This window comes from Somniosus microcephalus, chromosome 7 (assembly GCF_052327205.1).
Source record: "Somniosus microcephalus isolate GS21.2 chromosome 7, FLI_Smic_1.0, whole genome shotgun sequence".
In the NCBI taxonomy this organism is placed as follows: domain Eukaryota; kingdom Metazoa; phylum Chordata; class Chondrichthyes; order Squaliformes; family Somniosidae; genus Somniosus; species Somniosus microcephalus.
Genome location: NC_140993.1, coordinates 156,383,716 through 156,409,230, shown reverse-complemented (window position 1 = coordinate 156,409,230; position 25,515 = coordinate 156,383,716). Strand labels below are relative to the sequence as shown.

Genomic DNA, 25,515 nt, shown 5'->3' with positions numbered 1-25,515 from the left:
TTTCTGGGTCTTCTGCTATTCATACGATTCATTAATGCCAAGGAGAAGGATAATCCCTTGCAATATTATTTTTTTAATTGCTGATTGCATCAAAGAACTGGATGAGTATCTGGTTTGGAAGGGGACTAAGGGTTATAAAGATGAATGCAGACAGAGATGCTTCACCTGTACAATTCAGCTGTGTGGAAAAATGGTTCCTGAACTGCTGGGATCACAGGAATGTTGGGCTGGATTTTACCAACCTCGGCGGGTCTGTGGCGGACGACGTCAGTGACGTGGTCCCGGCCACACTGCCGGCTCCAGCCCGCTGTTCAAAATGATTTCCCCCTGATTGGGCTTGTTAAGCCTGCCCAGCGCGTTTGCCGGCCAATTGAAGGAAGAGGGTCTGATGACGTCATTTGACGATGCTTCATCAGCCAGTTTCCTTAAAGGGCAATGCGCAAATTGATTTTAACATTTGTGCTTTCAGTGTTCTACAGCATTGAGGTACTGCAAACATTGACAAGCACTGCGCAGAGGTGAACGGCTGCACCCAGGCTCTCCCATGACTCCCTCCATATGCTTATGGAGGGAGTCACAGCACGCAGGGAGGTTCTCTTCCCTTCCAATGGGCAGAAGAGACCTCCCCAGGAGACCAACGCAGCCTGGTTGCACATTGCACAGGAGGACACAAGCAGGGATGTTGTAGGAGGACCAGGCTGCAGTGGTGCAAACCTTTCAATGATATCAGTAGATCATGAAACATTAGTACAAAGCCACACTCAACCTCATCCTACTGTGCCACTCATCACATCCCCATCACTCTGCCTTCCCTACCCTACTCCTGCATATCCTTACTCACACCAACTTATCTTGCACCTCCACCCATCCCTCTCTGTCTACATTATCACTTCCCCATCTCACCAGCCACCCTTCACACTCACCCTCATCCTAGTGCAATCATACCAACTAGCAACACACAAGGGTAGGCACTTGCATGTTTTATGCAATGTTCATGTAAAGTTTCTGTTAATGTGCTGTCAAACATTGAAACCTTTATTTTCAACACTTTGCGTTCTTGGACAGATTTGTGTGCACCTTTGGAAGTGGCTTAATGAGTTACACTGAGTAGTGAGACATAACGGTAACCCCCGCAAAGGTGAGGAGTGTGAAAGGAATGGCTTGGGCATTGTAGGGATGCTTTATGGTGTTGGTGTGGGGTGGTGCCAACCTGGCGCATCATGTGGCAGCCATGGTGTACAGCATCAAGTGAAGTAAACCTGGCCCTGGTGAGGCCATCCCGGGCAGCAATGTAGTCAGGTGCTGATGCCCTATGGCCTGTGCAGCATCAGGTGATTGCGGAGAAGGTTGGTGTTGTTGGTGCTGCTGGTGTGCCTGGTGCTGCTGTTGTTGGGGCTGATTGTGGTGGGATTCTGAGTACCAAGATGAAATAGTTTCAAGGGCACCGATGCTGATGGACTAGATGGCAGGTGAAGTAGAGATGACAGAAGCGATCTGTCAATGGTGGGAGGAGTAATGAGGTCAGACTGGATGGAGACTTGTGTAAAGACTTGCAGCATCCTGAATCTGTAGTGTTAATGCAATTTAGAGAAGCTAGTGGCTAAGGGAAGATATCTGATTCAGCTGGGAGCTTTGACTTGACATTTGAAGCTGTCAACTCATCAACTAAAAGAATGGCAAGTCACCTCCCATCTCTGCTTCACTGACGAGGTCTAGGCACAGTAGGAAACCGGTGGGCGACCAGTCAAAATCAAAAAGCTGGGGAAAAAAACATTGTTAAGTGGCTCTAAACAAGCCACTAATGATTTCAATTGCCTCCTCTGCCGCTACGTGTTGGGTTTGCTCAGCGCAGGCAGATCCGACATTTGGGAAAGGTGCGTGGCGGCGGGTTGACAGCGGGGTCCCGACCTGCTGTCAAAAAAACATTTTCCCACCCGACCCACCATCGATCGCGCCTGCTGACCCCCCGCAAAATTCAACCCATTATGTCAAGGAAGATACTGACATCTCTTTCCTTTTCCTCATCTTATTGCCTCCTACTCTCTTGAAATGCTGACTTTTGCTGGGGTATAGTCCATGGTATGTTGCCAAAGTGATTTATTTATGAATCTGGAGGAAAACTGTGCACTATTCAGTACTTGAGGGCATCATAGCTGATCCTGATTTTGTCCACATCCAATGTCAATAAACACACATTTTCCAGCATGAGTCACAGGGTACCAATTATGAACTGGAACCTGGTTTATTTTTCCCTTCCCTAATGCAGTGGAACTGAACCCAACTGCAGTGCCTCTCCAGCTGAGATCAGCAAATTCAGCAAATGGCAGCCAGCTTCCGGTGGGTATAGTTCAGTGTTACACTGGGTAGTGCCTTTACACACTTGATCATCTGGGGAGCGCTCAAACTTCTATATTATTGATACTGTCGTCCTTGCTCATCTCTTGTACCACCCCCCCCCCACCCCCCAAGCTGTAACTATGACATCCGGTGTGCTCTTCCTCCTCTCTACATCGCACTGTGTTGAAATCATAGAAATTTACAGCACAGGAGGCCATTCAACCATTGTGTCTGTGCTGGCCAAAAAAGATCTATCTAGCCTAATCCCACTTTCCAGCTCTTGGTCTGTAGCCTTGTAGCTTATGGCACTTCAAGTGCATATCCAAGTACTTTTTAAATGTGATTAGGTTTCTGCCTCTACCACCCATTCAGACAGTGAGTTCCAGACCCCAACCACCCTCTGGGTGAAAAAAGTTCTCAACTCCCCTCTAATCCTTCTACCAATTACTTTAAATCTATGCCCCATTTACTGACCTCTCTGCTACGGGGAATAGGTCCTTTCCATCCACTCGATCTCGGCCCCTCATAATTTTATACACCACAATTAAAATCTTCAACACTAATTAAATTCTGAAGGAATGAGACTCCATACTTGTAAAATTACACTTTCAGGGCCAGAGAGGTTGTTTGACAGTAATTACGACTTATCACGCTGTTAAAAATTCACTTACATCTGAATGCACCAGCCCTAACTTTTTCTGGCATGTTTAGTGGGTAACTAGTGGGTAAGTACCGCAACTTCACACCCTTACATGGATTTCAATGCGAGTCTATCGGCGAGGACTGTTACAGCGCAGCCAGTGGAGGAGCAGGTTAACTCTGTCCGCAACTTCTGGATTTCCGATAGTCTTACCTTTCATTCTCAACGCAAAATCCCAGCCAATCCCTTTTGCTCCTTTCAGCATTAGTGGTGTCCTGCACTATGAGCCTTGGTCCTTCATCTTGGGTTTCTCAATTTAAAAAGCTACTAAGAGCATTCCATGACTTGTTTCAAAGTGAACCGTAAATATTAATGGAGCCACAGCTAATAGCTGTTAAATCCATGATCTTGTTTCCGGTAAAATCCGGTTGCATCTGACCACTGGCGAGTACCAGTTATGGTCGCACTAATAGCCCTGAAGTAGGAGTTGGGGGCGGAACATTTTCAGTCCCGGTTTTAGAAGCTTTTCTTAATTTTGTAATGGTTAAATAATAGTGATTGTTATTTTGGGAAGGAATGTCATGATTCCTGAATTATTTTCAGCTAGATTTCAAGATATGTTCCAGTCTTCCTACCCATGGGTTGACTGAGTGCGGTTGGGTGTTTTTTTCTCATTTGCTTTACCAATGCCATAGCTTTGGTCTGTGCTGTGCAATGATTCTTTGATGTTTATTAATATCAAAAAGCACCAGACTTAACTGCGCTCGTGGACATTTTAGCTGGAACGCTGGCGGTCGGCTCTGGTTATTCACAGGCTGAATGAGTACACTGGTGGAGAAGTGTGCTTGGATTATGAAAACATATTTAAAGACAAATATAGACTCGCGGAGCTGGACTGTTGGCGACCTTGTGGCCGGCGGGACGCGCACGGTTCTGGGAAATGTAGTTGACTGATGCTCAGCATCAGGCCAGCAACAGCGCCACAGAAACCCGAAATCATTATAAATAGTAATAAATAAAAAGCAGGGCGCCATTCTTGTCCCGCTCCTGTGTGGTGCGTGCATCGACCAGCGGTCAGAGGCAGTTCATCCTCCCTCAGAACTGACAAGTGCTGCGAAGACTACAATCTCCAGACTTCACTTGCCGGCGGCGGGGGCCGGCTTCCCCCCACCCCGTTGGATTACTGAGTGTGTGAATGAGTGAGTGTGGTTAATGCTGGCTCTCGCCAGCTGGAGCACTGCTGGTTCCCGCAGAGGTTATGGACAGCGCGCCAGTTGCACAGCCTCCCTCGCGTGTCTTGTCCACCGACATCTGTGCAAATGCTGCGGCCGGCGCCTTGAGAGGGTTGTGGTTGTTCGGGCGAGAGCGGCTGGTGCTGGCGGTGTGAGGAGCGCTCCCGCGCCATGTCCCTGCAGACCCTCTGCTGGTCCCTGGAGCTGTCAGTCAGCGCGCCCGACAGTCCCGGGCACTTCCCAGCCCTTCGATCTCGTTAACCGGGGCAGCACTTTGGATTTGAATGCAATTATTTCGGGAGGAGTGAACTCTCTGATCGCGGATCACCATCATCATCATCACCATGGCTTCAAACTCACTCCTGGAAGGTGCTGCTAACATCAGCGGCCAGCAGCAGTCGGCGGCCGCCGCTACCCAGCAGCCGGGCGAGCATTTCAAATGCAAAAGTTTGCCCGCTTTAAATGGTTGGTACTTGTCGTCGCCGGGAGCCCGGGAATCGGAGCTGACTTCCACCAAGAGCCCCTCGGCGGCAGCGTTTTCCTCCACAGCCTCGCCGAGCAGCGAGCAGCCGGTGTCCAGGAGCTGGAAATCGGGCTCAGGAGGCGGCTCGCCGCCCTCGGCCGCCCAGCCGGGCTGTTGGTCGCCCCGACCTCCCGGTACCGGCCGGCTGGCCAGCCGCTGCCGCTGCCCGGGGCTGGTGCTCGGCGACTCTAGGTGTTTCCTCCTCTGCATGTGTTGCCTGACTTTCATCCAGTCCCTCATGGTCTCCGGCTACCTCAGCAGCGTCATCACCACCATGGAGAGGAGGTACAACCTGAAGAGCTCCGAGTCCGGGCTCCTGGTCAGCTGCTTCGACATCGGCAGCTTGCTGGTGGTGGTTTTTATCAGTTACTTCGGGGGCCGAGGGCGCAGACCCCGCTGGTTGGCCGTGGGCGGTCTTTTCATCGCAGTCGGAGCCGCTCTGTTCACCCTGCCGCATTTCATCTCCCCTCCGCATCAGATCCAGGAGTTGAACAGGTCCGTCTCCAACCAGGGGCTGTGCAGCGCCGGCAATGGTACCGGGGGCAGAGACTCGGATTCCGGCTGTGCCAACAAGGACTTTTCCAGCCATCAACATTCGCTCTATGTGGCTCTTTTTGTCTGCGCCCAGTTCCTCATAGGCGTGGGCTCCACACCCATTTACACCCTGGGGCCCACCTACCTGGACGATAATGTCAAAACAGAGAACGCATCTCTATACTTGGGTAAGTGACAACTGTACAGCCATCTGCCAACTTCAAGTCCTAAAATTAGAGTAAGAATGCTTCAATAAGTTGTGCTGTGGAGGATAACCTACTGGTTCGTGCCTTTGATTAATCATAGAAAAATTATGACACAGAAGGAGACCATTCGGCCCATCGTGTCCGTGCTGGTCGGAAAAGAGCTACCCAGCCGAATCCCACCTTCCAGCACTCGGTCTGTAGCCCTGTAGGTTACGGCTCTTCAAGTGCATATCCAAGTACTTTTTAAATATGATGAGGGTTTCTGCCTCTACCACCCTTTCGGGCAGTGAGTTCCAGAATTCCATCACCCTCTGGGTGAATTTTTTTTCCTCATCTCCCCTCTAATCCTTCTGCCAACTACTTTAAATCTATGCCCCCTGGTTCTTGACCCCTCTGCTAAGGGAAATAGGTCCTTCCTATCCACTCTATCTAGGCCCCTCATAATTTTATACATCTCAATTAAATCTTCCTGCAGCCTCCTTTGTTCCAAGGAAAACAATCCCAGCCTATCCAATCTTTCCTCATAACTAAAGTTTTCCAGCCCTGGCAACATCCTCGTAAATCTCCTCTGCACCCTCTCCAGTGCAATCACATCCTTCCTGTAATGTGGTATTCAGAACTGCACAGCTGTGACCTAACTAGTGTTTTATACCGATCTAGCATAACTGCCCTGCTCTTATATTCTATGCCTCGGCTAATAAAGGAAAGCATTCCGTATGCCTTTTTAACTACTTTATCGACCTGTCCTGCTACCTTTAAGGACCTGTGGACACATTATGCAACTAAATCCTAAACCCAATTTGTCAAAATTGTTTTTAGTTTGGCCACATACAGCACATGGCCATTCCCATTTGGTAGAGTGCTGAGATAAACAGGTTTCAAGCGAATCCGGTTAACAATGCCTTCTTATCACTTATGCACTAAATTTGCTTTGGGGTATTGCTTCTGAACCAGGGAATTACAGGCCAGTGAGCCTAACATCAGTGGTAGGGAAATTATTGGAAAAAATTCTGAGGGACAGAATTAGTCTCCACTTGGAGAGGCAAGGATGAATCGAGGGTAGTCAGCATGGCTTTGTCAGGGGGAGATCATGCCTGACCAATTTGATTGAATTTTTCGAGGGGGGTGACTAGGTGTGTGGATGAGGGTAGTGCAGTTGATGTAGTCAACATGGACTTCAGTAAGGCTTTTGACAAAGTCCCGCATGGGAGACTGGTCAAGAAGGTAAGAGCCCATGGGATCCAGGGCAACTTGGCACATTGGATCCAAAATTGGCTTAGTGGCAGGAGGCAGAAGGTGATGGTCAAAGGTTGTTTTTGTGACTGGAAGCCTGTGTCCAGTGGTGTACCGCAGGGATCGGTGCTGGGTCCTTTGCTGTTTGTAGTGTACATTAATGATTTAGATATGAATGTAGGAGGTATGATCAGTAAGTTCGCAGATGACACGAAAATTGATGGGGTGGTAAATAGCGAGGAGGGAAGCCTCAGGCTACAAGACGATATAGACGGGTTGGTTAGATGGGCAGAACAGTGGCAAATGGAATTTAACCCTGAAAAGTGTGAGGTGGTGCATTTTGGGAGGACTAACAAGGCAAGGGAATACACAATGAATGGTAGGACCCTAGGAAGGACAGAGGATCAGAGGGACCTTGGTGTGCATGTACATAGATCCCTGAAGGCAGCAGGACAGGTAGATAAGGTGGTTAAAAAGGCATATGGGATACTTGCCTTCATTAGCCGAGGCATAGAATATAAGAGCAGGGAGGTTATGATGGAGCTGTACAAAACGCTAGTTAGGCCACAGCTGGAATACTGTGTGCAGTTCTGGTCGCCACACTATAGGAAGGATGTGATTGCATTGGAGAGGGTGCAGAGGAGATTCACCAGGATGTTACCTGGGCTGGAGTGCTTCAGCTATGAAGAGAGACTGGACAGGCTGGGGTTGTTTTCCTTAGAGCAGAGAAGGCTGAGGGGGGATCTGATTGAGGTGTACAAAATTATGAAGGGCATAGATAGGGTGGATAGAAAGGAACTTTTCCCCTTAGAGGGGTCAATAACCAGGGGGCACAGTTTCAAGGTAAGGGGCAGGAGGTTTAGAGGGAATTTGAGGAAAAACTTTTTCACCCAGAGGGTGGTTGGAATCTGGAACTCACTGCCTGAAAGGGTGGTAGAGGCAGGAACCCTCACAACATTCAAGAAACATTTAGATGAGCACTTGAAATGCCATAGCATACAAGGCTACGGACTAAGTGCTGGAAAATGGGATTAGAATAGACAGGGCTTGATGGCTGGTGCGGACACGATGGGCTGAAGGGCCTCTTTCTGTGCTGTATAACTCTATGACTCTATGAAATTTATTGTATCCTCTATTCATCATATCTTAATATTGTATTGTAGAAATAAATGAAGTAATACTTGTAGAAGTTCCACTTGATGAATCTGTGTGTTTCACTGCCGATTTTATTTTTGATTTGAAGATTGTGACTTAAGATTGAATTATTTGCAGAATAACAGGCCATTGGCCCCGATGATCCGTTAATACAAATAATACCTCCCTATAATTATGTGCACTTGATCATCATGGCTTTGAAATCTGGTACCACTGTTTTAACTGTAGTTAAATTATTACCATATAAGGCTGGAAATTTGGGTAGTTTTTAAATGTTCTGTTATCATGAAATTGAATGCAAGTATGTTTAGATTACCAAAATAATATACTTGACAAGATACTGCACTAAAAAAAAACTGCCAGGAGTGTACAGTAGCACAAATATATTAAATATTATCCATTCCTTTCAATAGTTGAACATGCTTCCCTTGATTTAACACTGAGTATAACTGTTCCTTGAGGTACTCATTGAATTGGCTGAGCGTGGTGCAACACTGATAGTGATTTTGCAATAAAAAGGGTATAATTATTGACTGTGATATTCTGATTATCAAAAGTTACATATTGCCTGGTATATTCCAGAAATGACCTTGACTATGCAATAATATTCATAGGATTTTGCTTCACACACTAACACATTCTTGGTAAATTGTGTAACACAGAGGGACTTTTGCTTGTGAATGTTACAGTCTGTTAAATTAGAGTAAGTAGTGCGCGCAGAAGATTAAAAAATTAATGTGGTAATACAACCCATTGGTATTACAATAGAATATTTCATATAGCACGATTGCAATGCATGGCAGCAATTTCTTCACACAGTACCACAATACTATCAGGGATGCTGCAGCAATACTATTGGGGGAGTGGGGGAAGACACCTTAGAGGGCTTTAGTGCACTTCATGGCAACATAGCAACAAAGTAACATTGACAGATACCTTGGAAAAGGCTGCCTGCCTACTTTCTGAGATGGGCAAAGGTAAGTAGCTTGAGAAGACTTAAAAAAAAATAGTTGGCAAAATTAAAAAATTATAGACAGGCAGTAATTTGTGATTTTGGTACACACTCTAAACAGAGCTACTTGTAACTTTAACTCCCAAAGAATTTCAAAGGTCTAATTTTCAACCACCATACAAATAATTTATGAGGCTGCTGAAGGACTGCCTTCACTTATGTTTGCCTGTGAGAGCAAATGTTTCAGCAGCGATAAATGTAACACTAGCCCTGTTGAAACCGTTTGTGAAACCTTTTTAATAATAGATATTTTTTGTATTGAAACTTCATTGTTTGCACATTCTGTGTGACTAGTTTTCACATTCAGATTGTTGAATTACTTTCCTTTTATGGTATATAACAAATTCAGTTGTTAAACTGTATTGATGTGAAGTGCTTTCTGTCCTTGGTGCAGACTGCCAACAGAAAATACAAAAATAGATGTTATCCTCTTATACAGGTCAGGGAAATCCAACTGGTAGGACTTTGTAATATCACAGCAAGAACACATGTCATGCTAAATTCAGTATGGAAGATGTAGCATGGATAAATTTCAATGCCTTTTCTCTTTAAGGTATTGAATTCATCTCCGTGTGTATGCCCATAAAACCAAGTGACATATATAACTGTTGGTAACAGTGAAATACATCAGCTACTTTCATGCTATTGGCAGGAACAGTAAAGTCACGGAGAGGTGAAGTTAACACCATCATTCAATATTTCCCTTTATCTAAGCAACAGTTATTTTATGTGTTTCAGCACAATCATAATTTTCCACTTCAATTATAAACTGTGACAGAGAAGATGCTATTCTTCTTGTAGCTGTGAAAAATTAATATTTTGTTTCCTCTTCTCTGTGAGAGACTGAACAGCTGCAGGTGTAAGCCTTTGTGGAACATAGATGCTCACAACAGCTGAGAAATCTCTCAAGCCTGAGTGGGCAAAGCCATGTAAATTAATAACCATGACTCAGAGAGTCCTAGATTGCTTTTGGTACAGATAGTCCAAAACTCAGTCCTTTCCCAGGGCACAGAGGACTGTCTATCACTAGCATAGTACTAATTCTAAACTAGGTCAGCGAAATTACCATTACATATTACAGTAGTAGAATATTTAGACAAAACATAGATGGTGGGAGCAAACATTAATGAAAGCAGCTTGGATTTACATGAGAAAATATGTTTGCTTTGGAATTATGGTGTGCATTACGAGCAATAAGGATAACAGCTCAGTGAACAAACTAGCTCTGCTGCCTAGATACACATTAAATGCATACTTGTGGTCATTGTAACTAAACAGTTAATAAAACACAGAAATATGAATGCATGTTAGGGGGTCCCCATTCCTTTGTTTGGATAGGGGTATAGTAATTGTTTCATTACTCCATCAAGTTTTAAAGAATTATTTGAGTTTATTGATGTTTGATAGTATACACTATGGTTGATCAGTGAATGACTAACTGAGCAATACTCATAGATACTTTCTTCCTGTACCAGTTGTTCACACTACTTCGCCTTTCAGTATATTTAGTATAGTGCATACAGCATCCAGTGTATTGGTTCTTATACTGCTTCTTGGTTCCTGTAGAGTGCGAGGGTCGGAAATGGGCTTTAACAACACTGATCCCGTTTAAAAGATGACAATAACAGTAGCTGATTTGTTAAAAATTTCTACAGATTAATCAACAAAGTATGAAAACTATAATGTCCAAAGAGAGATCCACGATACGTGGATCAGAATGAAACATAACTGGAAAATCCTCCACCAATTGGAGGTGGTACTAGCATTTAACTCAAAAAGCTTGATGGTGGTGAGGATGAAATGTGTCTTGGCAGATATTTTGTAAGTTAAATCCTGTTTAAATACTTGAAAGAACAGAGAAAAAAGAAAAAGTCTTGCATTTCTATAGTGCCTTTCACGACCACCGGACATTCCAAATCGCTTTACAGCCAATGAAGTACTTTTGAAGTGTAGTCACTGTTCTAATGTAGGAAATGCGGCAGCCAATTTTCACAGACAGCAATATGATAATGACCAGATAATCTGTTGTTGTTATGCTGATTGAGGGATAAATATTGGCCAGGACACCATGGATAACTCCCCTGCTCTTCTTTGAAATATTGCCATGGGATCTTTTACGCCACCTGGGAGAGCAGACGGGGTCTAATGTCTCATCCAAAAGACAGCACCTGCAACAGTGCAGCACTGCACTGAAGTGTCAGCCTAGATTTTTGTGCTCAAGTCTCTGGAGTGGGACATGAACCCACAACCTTCTGACTCAGACGTGAGAGTGTTAGCAACTGAGCCACAGCTGACAGAGGAGACAGATGTGGTTGTATTTTACAGCCAGAAAGCACTAGTGGGAGAGAATGATTTTGGGAGCACTAGTTTTCACCAAAAGCACAACAAAGTTGATTTATGTTTTTGTTTTACTCCCATCATAATGTGGAACTGGAGGACAAAGTGGAATCTTTGCCAATTTTGAAGGTCATGAACATGTTTCGTAAGTGTCATTTTGATTTATAACTATCCAGATGATATAAATCACATCAATAGAATACAGTTTGTATTTATATCAAACTTGTCAATGTTGAAATAACTTATGTACAAGTTTACCAGCTTCATGTGTAAGTAAATGCGTAATTGCCATGCCGGCGATAGGATTTTGGCACAGCTATTGCATCAGTCCTAGATGTCTTAAAAAAAAGTCTCTGCATTAACCTTTGAACTGGTTGTTACTTGGCATCTCATGGTCTGGTGTGTTGTCTGTTTTGGTGTTGTGGTGCTGTACATTAAAAAAAAAGTATACCTCAATGCACAGAGTCTTATTTATCTTGAACTAGCCATGTGTTAAGGTATCAGCACCTGTGGACCAGTATTTCACCAAAAGTCGATGCTTTCAGGAGCAGAGGGGAGAGAAAGGGGGAGAAAATTGAAGGGAAACAATCCAATCCGCTCATTTCTCTTACAATTCTTTTAACAGAATCTGCTTTGTTTTACGAACATACAAATAATGACGGACAGGTAAAGACCCTCTGGTCCATCCAGTCTATCCCACACAACTGTGATACCTTGTGTATCACAACATATATACTCCACCCAAAACCACGTGATCTCCTGGGAGAGGCAAAAAGCCAGATACAAAAGCAAAATACTGTGGATGCTGGAAATCTGAAATAAAAACAGAAAATGCTGGAAATACTCAGCAGGTCAGGCAGCATCTGTGGAGAGAGAAACAGAGTTAACGCTTCAGGTCAATGGCCCTTCGTCAGAACAGATAAAAAGCCAGGCCAGTTTGGGGGAAACAATTCTGGGGAATTCCTCTCCGACCTATCAAGGCGATCAAAACTAGTCCAGGAGATCACTCTAGCCCTGAATTTCCTTCAGTACCTACTTTTTGTAAGAGGTGATGGCCACACTAGCCAGAAACCATTCCAGCTCTTGCTTGAAGGCAGTCAGCAAGTTGCCGTTCACCGCAGGAAACAGCAGCCTATTCCATAGGTCCACTATTCTCTGGGAAAAGAACCATCTCCTGACATCTAACCTATATCTGGCCTGGTACAAATTAAAATTGTGATCCCTGCACCTCCCTAATCTATTTAATTTGAACAAACTGTCAGTTGGAACACAGTCTATTCCCTTCATCATCTTATAAATCTCCATTAGATCACCCTAAAGTGTAGAGTCCAACGTTCCCTTTACGCTGAGTGGCCGTGCAGCACTCCGGGGTGCCGCGCAGCCAGTGAGCCAGCTTTTAAATTGAGGAAAACGCACATGCGTGGACTTTTGAGTGGGCTGCATAGTGTGTTAAAGGGGCCATGTGGCCCCCAAAAAATTACAGGGAACATTGGTAGAGTCCCAACTCTTTTAACCTATCTTGATAACTATTGCTTTATAATGGGAATTCATCTAGTGGCCCTCCTCTACACCCTGTCCAGAGCCTCTATATCACCCACCATGTGATGAGACCAAAACAGTATTCCAAGTGAGGCCTGACCAAGGTCTTGTGCAAGGACAAAATAGTATGCCTCGTCTTATAATCAATTGTCCTATGAATGCATGCCAACACTCTCTTCATTCTAGCTATCACTTCATGGCATTGCTTATGTACCTTTAGAGATGTATGCACTAGAATGCCCAGATTTCTTTCTTTCTCCACCTGCTTTAATGCTTTTCCCTGAAGGGTGTGTGTATGTTGAGCATTCACCTTTCCCACCTGCATAATATTGCACATTTTTAAATTAAACATAATTTCCCAGTCATGAGGCCAATCTCCCAGTACATCAGAATCAGCCTGAAGCCTTTGAGCATCATCTGCAGTCCTAACACTCGCACAGATATTAGTATCATCTGCAAATTTGCAGATCATGCCCCCAACACCTACATCTAGACCATTAATAAAAATAATAAAGAGCAACGGTCCCAGCAATGATTCCTGTGGGAACGGTAGCATAGCGGTTATGTTACAGGACTAATAATCCAGAGGCCTGAACTAATGATCCAGAAATGTGAGTTCAAATCCCACCACGGCAGCTGGTGAATTTAAATTCAGTTAATTAAATAAATCTGGAATAAAAAGCTGGCATCAGTAATGGTGACCATGAAACTATCGGATTGTTGTAAAAACCCATGTGGTTCACTAATGTCCTTTAGGGAATCTGCTGTCTCTACCCGGTCTGGCCTATATGTGACTTCAGACCCACAGCAATGTGGTTTGACTTAACTGCCCTCTGAAATGGCCTAGCAAGTCAATCAGTTGTAACAAACCGCTACGAAAAACAATAAGAGAACCGGACGGACCACTCGGCACCGGCAACGAACACGACAACGGCACACCCAGCCCAGTCGACCCTGCAAAGTCCTCCTCACCAACATCTGGGGAATTGTGCCAAAATTGGGAGAGCTGTCCCACAGACTAATCAAGCAACAGCCTGACATAGTCATACTCACAGAATCATACCTTTCAGCCAATGTCCCAAACTCTTCCATCACCATCCCTGGGTATGTCCTGTCCCACTGGCAGGACAGACCCACCAGGGGTGGCAGCACAGTGGTATACAGTCGAGAAGGAGTGGCCCTGGAAGTTCTCAACATTGACTCTGGACGCCATGAAATCTCATGGCTTCAGGTCAAGCATGGGCAAGGAAACCTCCTGCTGATTACCACCTACTGCCCTCCCTCAGCTGATGAATCAGTACTGCTCCATGTTGAACACCATTTGGAAGAAGTACTGAGAGTAGCAAGGGCACAGAACATACTCTGGGTGGGGAACTTCAATGCTTCAATGTCCATCACCAAGAGTGGCTCGGTAGCACCACTACTGGCCGAGTCCTGAAGGACATAACTGCCTGTCTGAGCCTGCGACAGGTGGTGATAGAACCAACACGAGGGAAAAACCTACTTGACCTCGTCCTCACCAATCTACTTGTCGCAGATGCATCTGTCCATGACAGCATTGGTAGCAGTGACCACCGCACAGTCATTGTGAAGACAAAGTCCCATCTTCACACTGAGGACATCCTCCATCATGTGTGGCACTACCACCATGCTAAATGGGATAGATTCAGATGAGATCTAACAGCTCAAAACTGGGCATCCATGAGGCGCTGTGGGCTATCAGCAGCAGCAGAATTGTATTCCATCACAATCTGTAACCTTATGGCCCGGCATATCCCTCACTCTACCATTACCATCAAGCCAAGGGACCAACCCTGGTTCAATAAGGAGTGTAGAAGAGCATGTCAGGAGCAGCACCAGGCATACCTAAAACCTGGGAAGCTGCAACACAGAACTACATGCATGCTAAAAAGTGGAAGCAGCATGCTATAGACAGAGCTAAGCAATCCCACAATCAACGGATGAGATCAAAGCTCTGCAGTCCTGCCACATCGAGTCGTGAATGGTGTTTGACGATTAAACAACTAATGGGAGGAGGAGGCTCCAAGAATATCGCCATCCTCAATGATGGTGGAGCCCAGCATGTGAATGCAAAAGACACGGCTGAAGCGTTTTCAACCAGCTTCAGCCAGAAGTGCCGAGTGGATGATCCATATCGGCCTACTCCCTGTAATGATCAGTAGCATGTCATTCTAGAATGGTACACTAGGTGGAGCTGTATGTTTAGTAGTGGGCTACCCACAAGGCAGTAGTCAAGATGGATGCCTGTACACTAGCCCACATGGCTGAATAAATGACTAGCTCAAGCTAGCTGTTCATAATGAAAACGTCTATTTATTTATGGACATAACATGGTACCAGGATTGGTAATATCTGCTGAATATTGTGAAACGCGACATGGAAAATTTGAAGCCACCGGAGGGTTTGAAACTCACGGGGAATGTCGACTGCAATTGGCGGACTTTCAAACAACAATTCGAACTCTATATTGCTGCCATCGGGTTTGGTACGAAGCCAGACGCAAGGAAAATAGCATTACTGCTCACGGTTGCAGGCCCGCAGGCGATAGAGGTACTTAATACATTTTTCTTTGATCAAGAGGAGGACAGAGAAAAAATGGACGATGTGCTAAAGAAGTTTGATACACACTGTTCTCCCAAAAAGAACGAGACCTATGAGAGGTACGTGTTCCATTCACGGACACAGCAGCAAAATGAGACTTTTGATAGCTTTGTGACCGATCCGAAACTGAAAGCACAGACATGTAATTTCTCTGAACTGAAATCATCCATGATTCGTGACCAGATTGTATTTGGTATTCATGATAAAAAAGTCAGGGAATGTTTGTTGAGAGAAACCGAACTAACATTGGAGGATGCTGTGAAAATATGCCATTTCAGTGAGCTAGCTCAACAGCACGCAAAGACTTTCAGTGAAATTAATAATAATGCGACTGTAATGAGTGACTGTGCTGCTGTCGGTACTGTGTCCTACAAGGGAAAGAAACGTGGGCAGAACAGAAATGCAAAGCAATCGGAGGATGGAATTTTTAATTGTAAACGCTGTGGTTACCAGCACCAGTCAAGACAATGCCCAGCGTTTGGGAAAATGTGCACAAAATGTAATGGAAAGAATCACTTTGTCAAACAATGCTTTTCAAAAGTAAAAACAAAGAAAGGGCAACAAGTCAATGTGATTGAGGACACTGATTTAAGTGAGACATTTTTTGTAGGAATGGTGTCATGTGACAATATCGAAAAGGATACAGAAAATGTGCAGCCCTTAGGAATGGACAATGCTGAACATAAAGTTAATGCAGTAAAAGAGGACAAATGGATGATGCCACTGCAGGTAAATGGAGCATTAGTTACATTGAAACTAGACACTGGGGCAAAAGCAAACTTAATCAGTATGAGTGACATTAAAAATATGAAAGAAAAGCCCAAAATACAGAAAAAGTCAGCACTACTGAAGAACTATAATGGACAGAAAATAGATAGCTTAGGTGTATGCAGACTTAAAGTGACAGTCAAAGACAAAGTGCATCATCTCATGTTTTCTGTTGTGGCTGAAGGACTTGATTCACTATTAGGTGACAAAGCTTGTGAGGACTTAGAACTGGTCAAGAGAGTCTACCGTATAAACTGTGCCATAAGCAGACCAGATGACTCAGTGGATTCTGTAGTGTGTAATTTCCAGGATGTGTTCAATGGATTTGGAGTTCTACCATTCACTTACAAGATCCAGCTAAAGGAGGATGCTCAGCCAGTGGTACATGCTCCACGGAGAGTTGCAGCACCCCTGTGTGACCGGCTCAAGAAAGAACTGGACAAAATGACCACACTAGGAGTCACCAGGAAAGTCGAAGAGCCAACAGACTGGGTTAACTCCATGGTATGTGTAAAGAAAAAGAACAATGATCTAAGAGTATGCATGGATCCAAAGGACTTAAATGCAAACATAAAACGTGAACACTACCAGATTCCCAAGCGAGAAGAAATCACCAGTGAAATGTCAGGTGCCAGATACTTCACAAAGCTCGATGCCTCACAAGGATTTTGGCAACTAAAACTGGATGAGGAGAGCACCAACTACTGTACCTTCAACACACCATTTGGCAGGTATTGTTTCCTCAGAATGCCTTTCGGGATAATATCTGCATCTGAAATCTTTCATAGAGCGATGGAACACATAATTGAAGGTTTGGAAGGAGTTCGGGTCTATGTTGATGACATCATCATCTGGGGCTCCACACTGAAAGAACACAATGAGAGACTGACTAAAGTGCTACAGAGCATACGCCGGAATGGATTGAAGCTCAACAAAGCCAAGTGTCAGTTTGGCATCCAGGAAGTCACTTTCCTAGGAGATAATCTATCTGGTAAAGGAATAGAGCCAGATATGGAAAAAGTAAACGCCATACTCAACATGCCCCGACCCACTGACAAAAAAGGAGTGCTACGCATCATGGGGATGATAAACTTCATTGGAAAGTTCATTCCTAACTTGTCAGCCAAGACAGCCTGTCTGCGAGACCTGCTACATAAAACAAATGAGTTTGCATGGACAGAAAGACATGAACAAGAGTGGATGAACCTCAAAACAGTGCTGACAACCGCACCTGTACTCACCTTCTTTGACCCAACAAAGAGAATCAAAGTGTCAACGGATGCATCAAAAGATGGCCTAGGCGCGGTCTTGCTACAAGCAGAGGGTGAAGATTGGAAGCCTGTTGCCTATGCCTCCAGGTCTATGACTGACTCTGAGTGTCGATACGCCCAGATTGAAAAGGAATGTCTAGGCTTGGTAGTTGGACTAGAAAAGTTCCATGGCTACATATATGGACTTCCCACCTTCACAGATGAGACAGACCACTGCCCACTGGTTGCCATCATAAAAAAAAACCTGAATGAGATGTCTCCAAGGATTCAACGACTCATGATGAAGCTGCAAAGATATGACTTTGAACTGACCTACACACCAGGCAAACACATAGTGTTAGCAGATGCACTATCCCGAGCACCCACAATGAGTCATGTGAGCTCTACTGAGGAAGACGTGGATGTTCATGTGAGTATGGCCACCGCTGCGCTGCCCGTGTCAGACACAAAATCAAAGCAAATAGCAGAAGAAACAGTAAAAGACACAGTGTTACAAACAGTAATAGAGAACATTCTTCATCGTTGGCCAAAAGGTTCCTGTCCAAAGTACTATCACATCAGGTCAGAGTTGAGTGTCGCAAGTGGACTATTACTAAAACAGAACAGAATAGTCATTCCACAGGCTCTACGTTGAGACATGCTCAAAAGGATTCATGAGGGACACCTCGGAATTGAAAAATGCAAAAGGAGTGCAAGAGACACTGTTTATTGGCCTGGCATAAATAAGGACATTGAGAAAATGATAGGCATATGTGAGACATGTCAGAAACACCAAAACAAACAAGCAAAGGAACCAATGATAGTAGCTGACTTACCAACAGCACCATGGCAAAAGGTTGGTATGGACCTCTTTCATTTGAATGGTAAAGACTATCTAATAGTGATTGACTACTATTCTAACTATCCTGAGATGGCGCTGCTCTCAAGCACATCAGCAAGCAGTGTCATAATGCATGTTAAATCCATCTTCACCAGACATGGAATTCCCAGGATTGCCGTTAGCGACAATGGTCTGTGCTTCAACTGTAAGGAGTGGCAACAGTTTGCAGCACATTATGACTTTCAACACATCACATCCAGTCCTCTGTATGCTCAGTTGAATGGTAAGGCAGAGAAAGGTGTTCAAGTTCTCAAACAGCTACTGAAGAAAGCAACAGAAAGCAAGTCTGATCCTTATCTCGCCCTGCTGTGCTACCGAGCCTCCCCTTTAGACTGGTTCTTCACCTGCTGAACTCCTAATGGGTTGCAAGTTGCGCACCACGCTACCCTGCTGTGCAAAAGAAAAGCAGAGTAAGGAACTAAAACAGAGACTTCAACTGTCAAAGCTGAAACAGAAATCACACTATGACAAGTCATCCAAAACTCTGAAACCATTGACAGGGGATGATGTTGTCAGGATTGAGGATCCAGATGCATGGAACAGGAAAGCTACAGTTCTTGAGGAAGTAGGACCAAGGTCATACACCGTTAGAACTGAGGAAGGACAGATTCTCAGGAGGAACCGCCGTTCCCTCCTGAAAACACAAGAAACTATCCAAGAACAAATCGATGACAATGCCGCAACTGAATCTTGTCACTCACCACCAGAACAATCTAACACAAACACACATACAGACTCTCATGAAAACACATCAGACTTACCTGTGCTGAGAAGATCCACACGTGAAGTAAAAAAACCTGAGACTTAATCTTTGAGTACAAAGAAAACTATAATAAAAGAATGAAAAGCTTAGAGTTCATAAAGTAAAGCTTTGAAAATGTGTTGACTGTTGTGAAGATGTTTATGTCGTTATGATTGATTGATATTGATTTTGTTTAACCTCTAAGGAAGGGGGATGTAATGATCAGTAACATGTCATTCTAGAATGGTACACTAGGTGGAGCTGTATGTTTAGTGGGCTACCCACAAGGCAGTAGTCAAGATGGATGCCTGTACACTAGTCCAAATGGCTGAATAAATGACTAGCTCAAGCTAGCTGTTCATAACGAAAACGACTATTTATTTATGAACATAACACTCCCAAGGTCCCCACCACCACAGAAGCCAGTCTTCAGCCAATTCGATTCACTCCATGTGATATCAAGAAATGGCTGAGTGTACCGGATACAGCAAAGGCTATGGGCCCCAACAACATCCCGGTTGTCATGCTGAAGACTTGTGCTCCAGAACTAGCCTCTTGCCAACCTGTTCCAGAACAACTATAACACTGGCATCTATCCAACAATGTGGAAAACTGCCCCAGGTATGTCCTGTCCACAAAAAGTAGGACAAATCCAATCATACCAATTACCGCCCCATCAGTTTATTCTCAACCATCAGCAGAGTGATGGAAGGTGTCATCGACAGTGCTATCAAGCAGCACCTACTCACCAGTAAGTGATGCTCAGTTTGGGTTCCTCCAGGACCACTCAGCTCCAGGCCTCATTACAGCCTTGGTCCAAACATGGACAAAAGAGCTTAATTCCAGAGGTGAGGTGAGAGTGACTGCCCTTGACATCAAGGCAGCATTTGACCGAGTGTGGCATCAAGGAGCCATAGTAAAACTGAAGTCAATGTGAATTGGGGGGAAAACTCTGCACTGGCTGGAGTCATACCTAGCAGAAAGGAAGATGGTTGTGGTGGTTGGAGGTCAATCATCACAGCCCCAGGACATCGCTGCAGGAGTTCCTCAGGGCAGTGTCCTAGGCCCAACCATCTTCAGCTGCTTCATCAATGACCTTCCCTCCATCATAAGGTCAGAAGTGGGAATGTTCGCTGATGACTGCACAGTGTTCAGTGCCATTTGCAACTCCTCAAATAATGAAGCAGTCCATGCCCGCATGCAGCAAGACCTGGATGACATTCAGGCTTGGGCTGATAAGTGGCAGGTAACATTTGCACCACAGAAGTGCCAGGCAATGACTATCTCCAACAAGCGAGAGTCTAACCACCTCCCCTTGACATTCAACGGCATTACCATCGCCAAATCCCCCACTATCAATATCCTGGGGGTCACCATTGACCAGAAATTTAACTGGACCAGCCACATAAATTCTGTGGCAACAAGAACAGGTCAGAAGCTAGGTATTCTGCGGCGAGTGTCTCACCTCCTGACTCCCCAAAGCCTTTCCACCATCTACAAGGCACAAGTAAGGAGTGTGCACTGCAGCAACTCGCCAAGGCTTCTTCGGCAGCACCTCCCAAACCCGCGACCTCTACCACCTAGAAGGACAAGGGCAGAAGGCACATGGGAACTCCACCACCTCCAAGCTCCCCGCCAAATCACACGTCATCCTGACTTAGAAGTATATCATCGCTAGGTCAAAATACTGGAACTCCCTCCCTAACAGCTCTGTTGCAGTACCTTCTCCACACGGACTACGGACAGCAGCGGTTCAAGAAGGCGGCTCACCACTATCTTCTCAAGGGCAACTAGGGATGGGCAATAAATGCTGGCCTTGCCAGTGACGCCCACATCCCGTGAACGAATAAAAAAAACACCATTGATCTCCAAACTGATCCAAATCCATCTATAATTACTTTTTGCCTAAGTCTTTCCAGCCAGTTCTCAATCCAGCTCAATATATTACCAGTAATACCAGAGGCTTCAGTCTTGTAGAGAAGTCTCTTGTGCAGTACCTTATCAAAGGATTTTTTTTGGAAGTCTAAGTAGACAATCCCTACTGGACTTTCCTCATCCACCATCTTGGTGACATTTAAAAAATTACAATCAGATTTGTAAGACATGACTGTTTTATGAAACCATGTTGGGTGACCCTAATATGACCCTCTCTATCCAAGCAATCATATATTGCATCACTAATGATGCCCTCAAGTATCTTCCCTGTTACTGATGTCAGACTAATGGGCCCAGGTCCATCTTGTCACCTTTTTTCAAGATGGGGACTATATTAGCCTCCTTCCAGTCTATGGGAACCATTACAGAGTGCAGTCTACGGGAACCGTTCCAGAGTGCAGTGAGCTATTAAAAATATGGGCTGGGGCTTGCACTGCATGTGGTGATTGTTGTGCCGTTGTAGCTGAAAGAGGAGGAGGAGGAGCAGGCAAGAGCCAAGAGACTTGCAGCTGCAGAGAGAATTGGCAGAAGGAAGGAGCTCGCAATAGGCCTTACCCCATTGGAGAGTTCAGGAACTTCATACCTGCCGTTCAGTGAGGAGCAATGTGTGAGGAGGCTTTGTTCTAACAGGGAGGCCATCACAGAACTATGTCACCTGCTGCAGCAACAACTGTAGCCCAGCACCAGGTCACAGTCGTCCTTGCCTGTGGCTCTTAAAGTAACTGGCCCTTAATTTTTATACATTGGCGTCATTCCAGGCTGCAGCATGTAACATTAGCAACATTAGACAATCTTCTGTGCATGCCTGTATCAAGCAGGTGATTGATACGCTGTTCACCAAAGCCAACAAATTCATCTCCTTCCCTATGGAGGCTATGATCCAGGATGACAGAACCATGGGATTTGCCAGGATTGCAGACTTCCCCTAGGTGCAGGGCATCATTGATTGTACACACATAGCCGTACATGCTCCCAACAAAAGACCCTGAACACTTGCTGAAATTGTAGTTGGTGTGAGATGACATGCATGCATCATGCAGGTTTGTGCCAAGTATCCTGGCAGATGTCATGATACCTTCATTCTGCACCAGTCGTCAACTCTCCATTTCTTTTATCCACACCATCTGGATAAAATCTGACTACTTGGAGACAAGGGCTATCTTCTGCAGACAGGGCTCATAACACCTGTCAGGAACCCATGCACAGATGCTGAGATGAGATACAATCATAGCCATGCATTCACCCGAGCCCTGATAGAGCAAACCATCAACATTCTCAAGCAATGCATCTGCTGCCAGGATAGGTCAGAAGGTGTCCAGCAGTACAGCCCCTAGAGAATCTCTGGGATCACTGATTTGTGCTGCATGCTCCACAACTTTGCGATGCAAAGTGGCCAACCCATGGAGTCACCTACAGAGGAAGACAGGGAGGTACAGGAGCATAAAGAACAGGAAGATATAGAGGATGACGTGGAAGAACAGGGTCCCGCCAGCCGCAAGAATGCTTTGACAGCACGTCATTGAGGAGCACTTCAGCTAAATAATTCCTATTCCTTGCGGCAACACTCATTCCCAATGGCAGTTTCACATAAGAACATAAGAAATAGGAGCAGGAACAGGCCATTCTGCCCCTCGAGCCTGCTGTGCCATTCAGTAAGATCATGGCTGATCTTCTACCTCAACTCCTTTTCCCCGCACTATTTCCATATCCCTTGATTCCCTTAATATCCAAAAATCTATCGATCTCTGTCTTGAATATACTCAACGACTGCGCCTCCACAGCCCTCTATCGTAGAGAATGCCAAAGATTCACTGTCTTGTTTTGCACACTTTGTACAAAAATAATAAATTGCAGGACAACGGAGTATTATAGTTTAAACTCTTTTAATGAAGCATCAGGTCTGTGATCTCTCATACAGCACCGTGTGGACAAGATGGAGTCAGGACCCCCTGGGTCTTCTAAACAATAGCAGTCCTTACAGATGCCTGCAGGCCAATGATAATTCAGTATGCAAATGTTACATTGTGGCAGAGCCACTGAGGGACTCTGAACAACTGTACATAATTCCCTTTAACGATGTGTTAGCTACAGACTAAATCTGTACCACTGTATATACTGTTTGCATGTACAGCGCGCAGTCCCTTTAAGAGCGCGGGCGAATGCGATGATATCATGCCACTAATCACGTGATCACCCAAACGCGGGAAAAACGTGATGACGTCATGACGCCATTCACGGGACCGCCCAGGCAGTCCTCGTGGAGCTTCCGACCTGTTAAGACCTGTATTCATAGTTCTCTTGCATCAATCTGTTTAAACTCGTTAGTTTGACATTAAAAACCTTTTTGATTGATTGCCTGCGCCGAACTCAATCTCTAGATAGGAATTTGACCATTCCTACATTGGTGACCTCGACTTTTGTGAACGGATTTCGCAAAAGGAACACAGCATGGAGACGAATGCCGTTTCGTTGAAGCTGCCGCAGTTTTGGGAGCAACAAGCGACCTCGTGGTTCATCCATGTTGAAGCCCAGTTCGCCCTGAGAGGCATCGTTGAGGATCAGACCCATTACTTATACGTGGTCTCCGCACTCGACGGATCTACCGCCTCGCGGATCGTCAGTCTTCTCGGGAACCCCCCAGATGACCGCAAGTATGAGACTCTCAAAGCGCGGTTGCTACAGGTTTTCGGGCTCACGAAATCAGAGCGCGCCCGTCGGCTGCTCGCTATGCCTGGGATCGGGGACTCCAAACCTTCCGAGCTGATGAGCCACATGCTCACACTCCTTGGCTCCGAACCGCAATGCTTTCTCTTCAGAGAGTTGTTCCTCAGCCAATTACCGGAGCAAGTGCAAGCGGCCTTGGCGAGATCCGAGGTCGAAGACTGCACAGCGCTCGCTGCCGAAGCGGACAAAATATTCGCAGTTATGCAACAGTACTGCGCTGCCACGAGGCACCCATCCCCCACAGACGCCGCCCCAGCTCCTCATCCCGCGGGGCTGTGCTTCTACCACGCGCGGTTTGGCGCGAAGGCGAGCTGTTGCTGTCCTCCCTGCAGCTTCTCTCAAAAAAAACCAACAACTCCGTCCAATGAAGCACGGGTCTAACGGGTGCCCCACGGCCGCGATGGCAGTCGGCACTGCAGGCAAGCTGCTCTTCATCACAGATGCCCTCTCCGGTCGTTGGTTCCTCTGTGACACCGGAGCGCAGTGCAGCATTCTACCCGCGTCAGCCCTTGATGTACAGGCTGGCAGCCACGGCTTTCCCCTCGAAGCGGCTAATGGCGGAGCTATTTGGACCTTCGGCAGACGGCGGGTCCAGGTGTGCTTCGGCGGCCAGCGGTTTTTCTGGGAATTCGTTACGGCCAAGGTTTCGCAAGCCATTCTCAGTGCCGATTTCCTGTGCGCCAACAGCCTCCTGGTCGATGTAAGGAACCGGCGGCTGATCAATGCGGCCACGTTTCACTCTATCCCTTGCCACCGTAGTAACACCATGTCGCGCATCGTCTCCTGCGCTTTCCCAAGTCCGAATGAGTTCGCTCGCCTGCTAGGCGAATTTCCAGACCTGACCAGGCCCACGTTCTCCTCCACGGCCATGAAGCATGGTGTGGAACACCACATCACCACCACCGGCCCCCCGGTCCACGCGCGGGCCCGGTGCCTCGAACCTGGCAAGCTAGCGGTCGCGAAGGCGGAATTCGCAACAATGGAATGCTTAGGGATTATTCGCAGGTCGAATAGTCCCTGGTCTTCGCCTCTGCACATGGTACTGAAACCTGGCGGCGGATGGCGGCCCTGCGGCAACTATCGGCGACTAAACGACGCCACCACTCCTGATCGATACCCGATTCCCCACATTCAGGATTTCTCTGCCCATTTGGCAGGAAACACCATTTTTTCCAAGGTTGACCTTGTCCGAGGCTACCACCAGGTCCCGGTGCACCTGCAAGACGTCCAAAAGACCGCAGTCATCACCCCTTTCGGTCTCTTCGAATTTTTAAGGATGCCGTTTTGGTTGAAGAACGCCGCCCAGGCTTTCCAGCGCCTCATGGACTCCGTGCTGCGGGACCTCAAGTTCCTTTTCGTCTACTTAGACGATATCCTCATCGCCAGTCATAATAAGGAGGAACACATCTCTCACCTCCGCACCCTCTTTCGACGCCTCAGCCAACACGGCCTGATTATCAACCCAGCCAAGTGCCAGTTTGGTCTGCACCAAATCGATTTCCTGGGACATCGCATTACCTCAGAAGGGGCGGTTTCTTTGCAAGCGAAGGTAGAGGCGGTGACATCCTTTCCTCGCCTGCAGAACATAAAGGCCCTGCAGGAGTTCCTCGGGATGGTAAATTTTTACCACCGTTTCGTGCCTAAGGCAGCACTGCTCATGCAGCCCCTGTACGAGGCCCTCAAGGGCAAGTCTGGCAAGGATCCGGTGAGCTGGACGGTTGACATGGACCAGGCTTTCACCAACACCAAGAGTGCCTTGGCCAACGCGACCATGCTGGCGCACCCGCTACCAGGAGCCACCATCGCCCTCACCAGCGACGTGTCA

General features: G+C 46.0%; 1 protein-coding gene across 1 annotated transcript in view; it reads left to right on the top strand.

Annotated features, from left to right (window-relative positions):
- The first annotated feature begins 4,149 nt into the window (after positions 1-4,149).
- The window catches only part of slco5a1 (solute carrier organic anion transporter family member 5A1), a 398,244-nt gene continuing 376,878 nt past the window's right edge, over positions 4,150-25,515 (top strand). Inside the window, exon 1 of the mRNA XM_085993128.1 lies at positions 4,150-5,454. Within this exon, the coding sequence (XP_085849254.1) occupies positions 4,554-5,454 (901 nt within the window). The 5' untranslated portion in view covers positions 4,150-4,553. The remainder of the gene's footprint in view (positions 5,455-25,515) is intronic.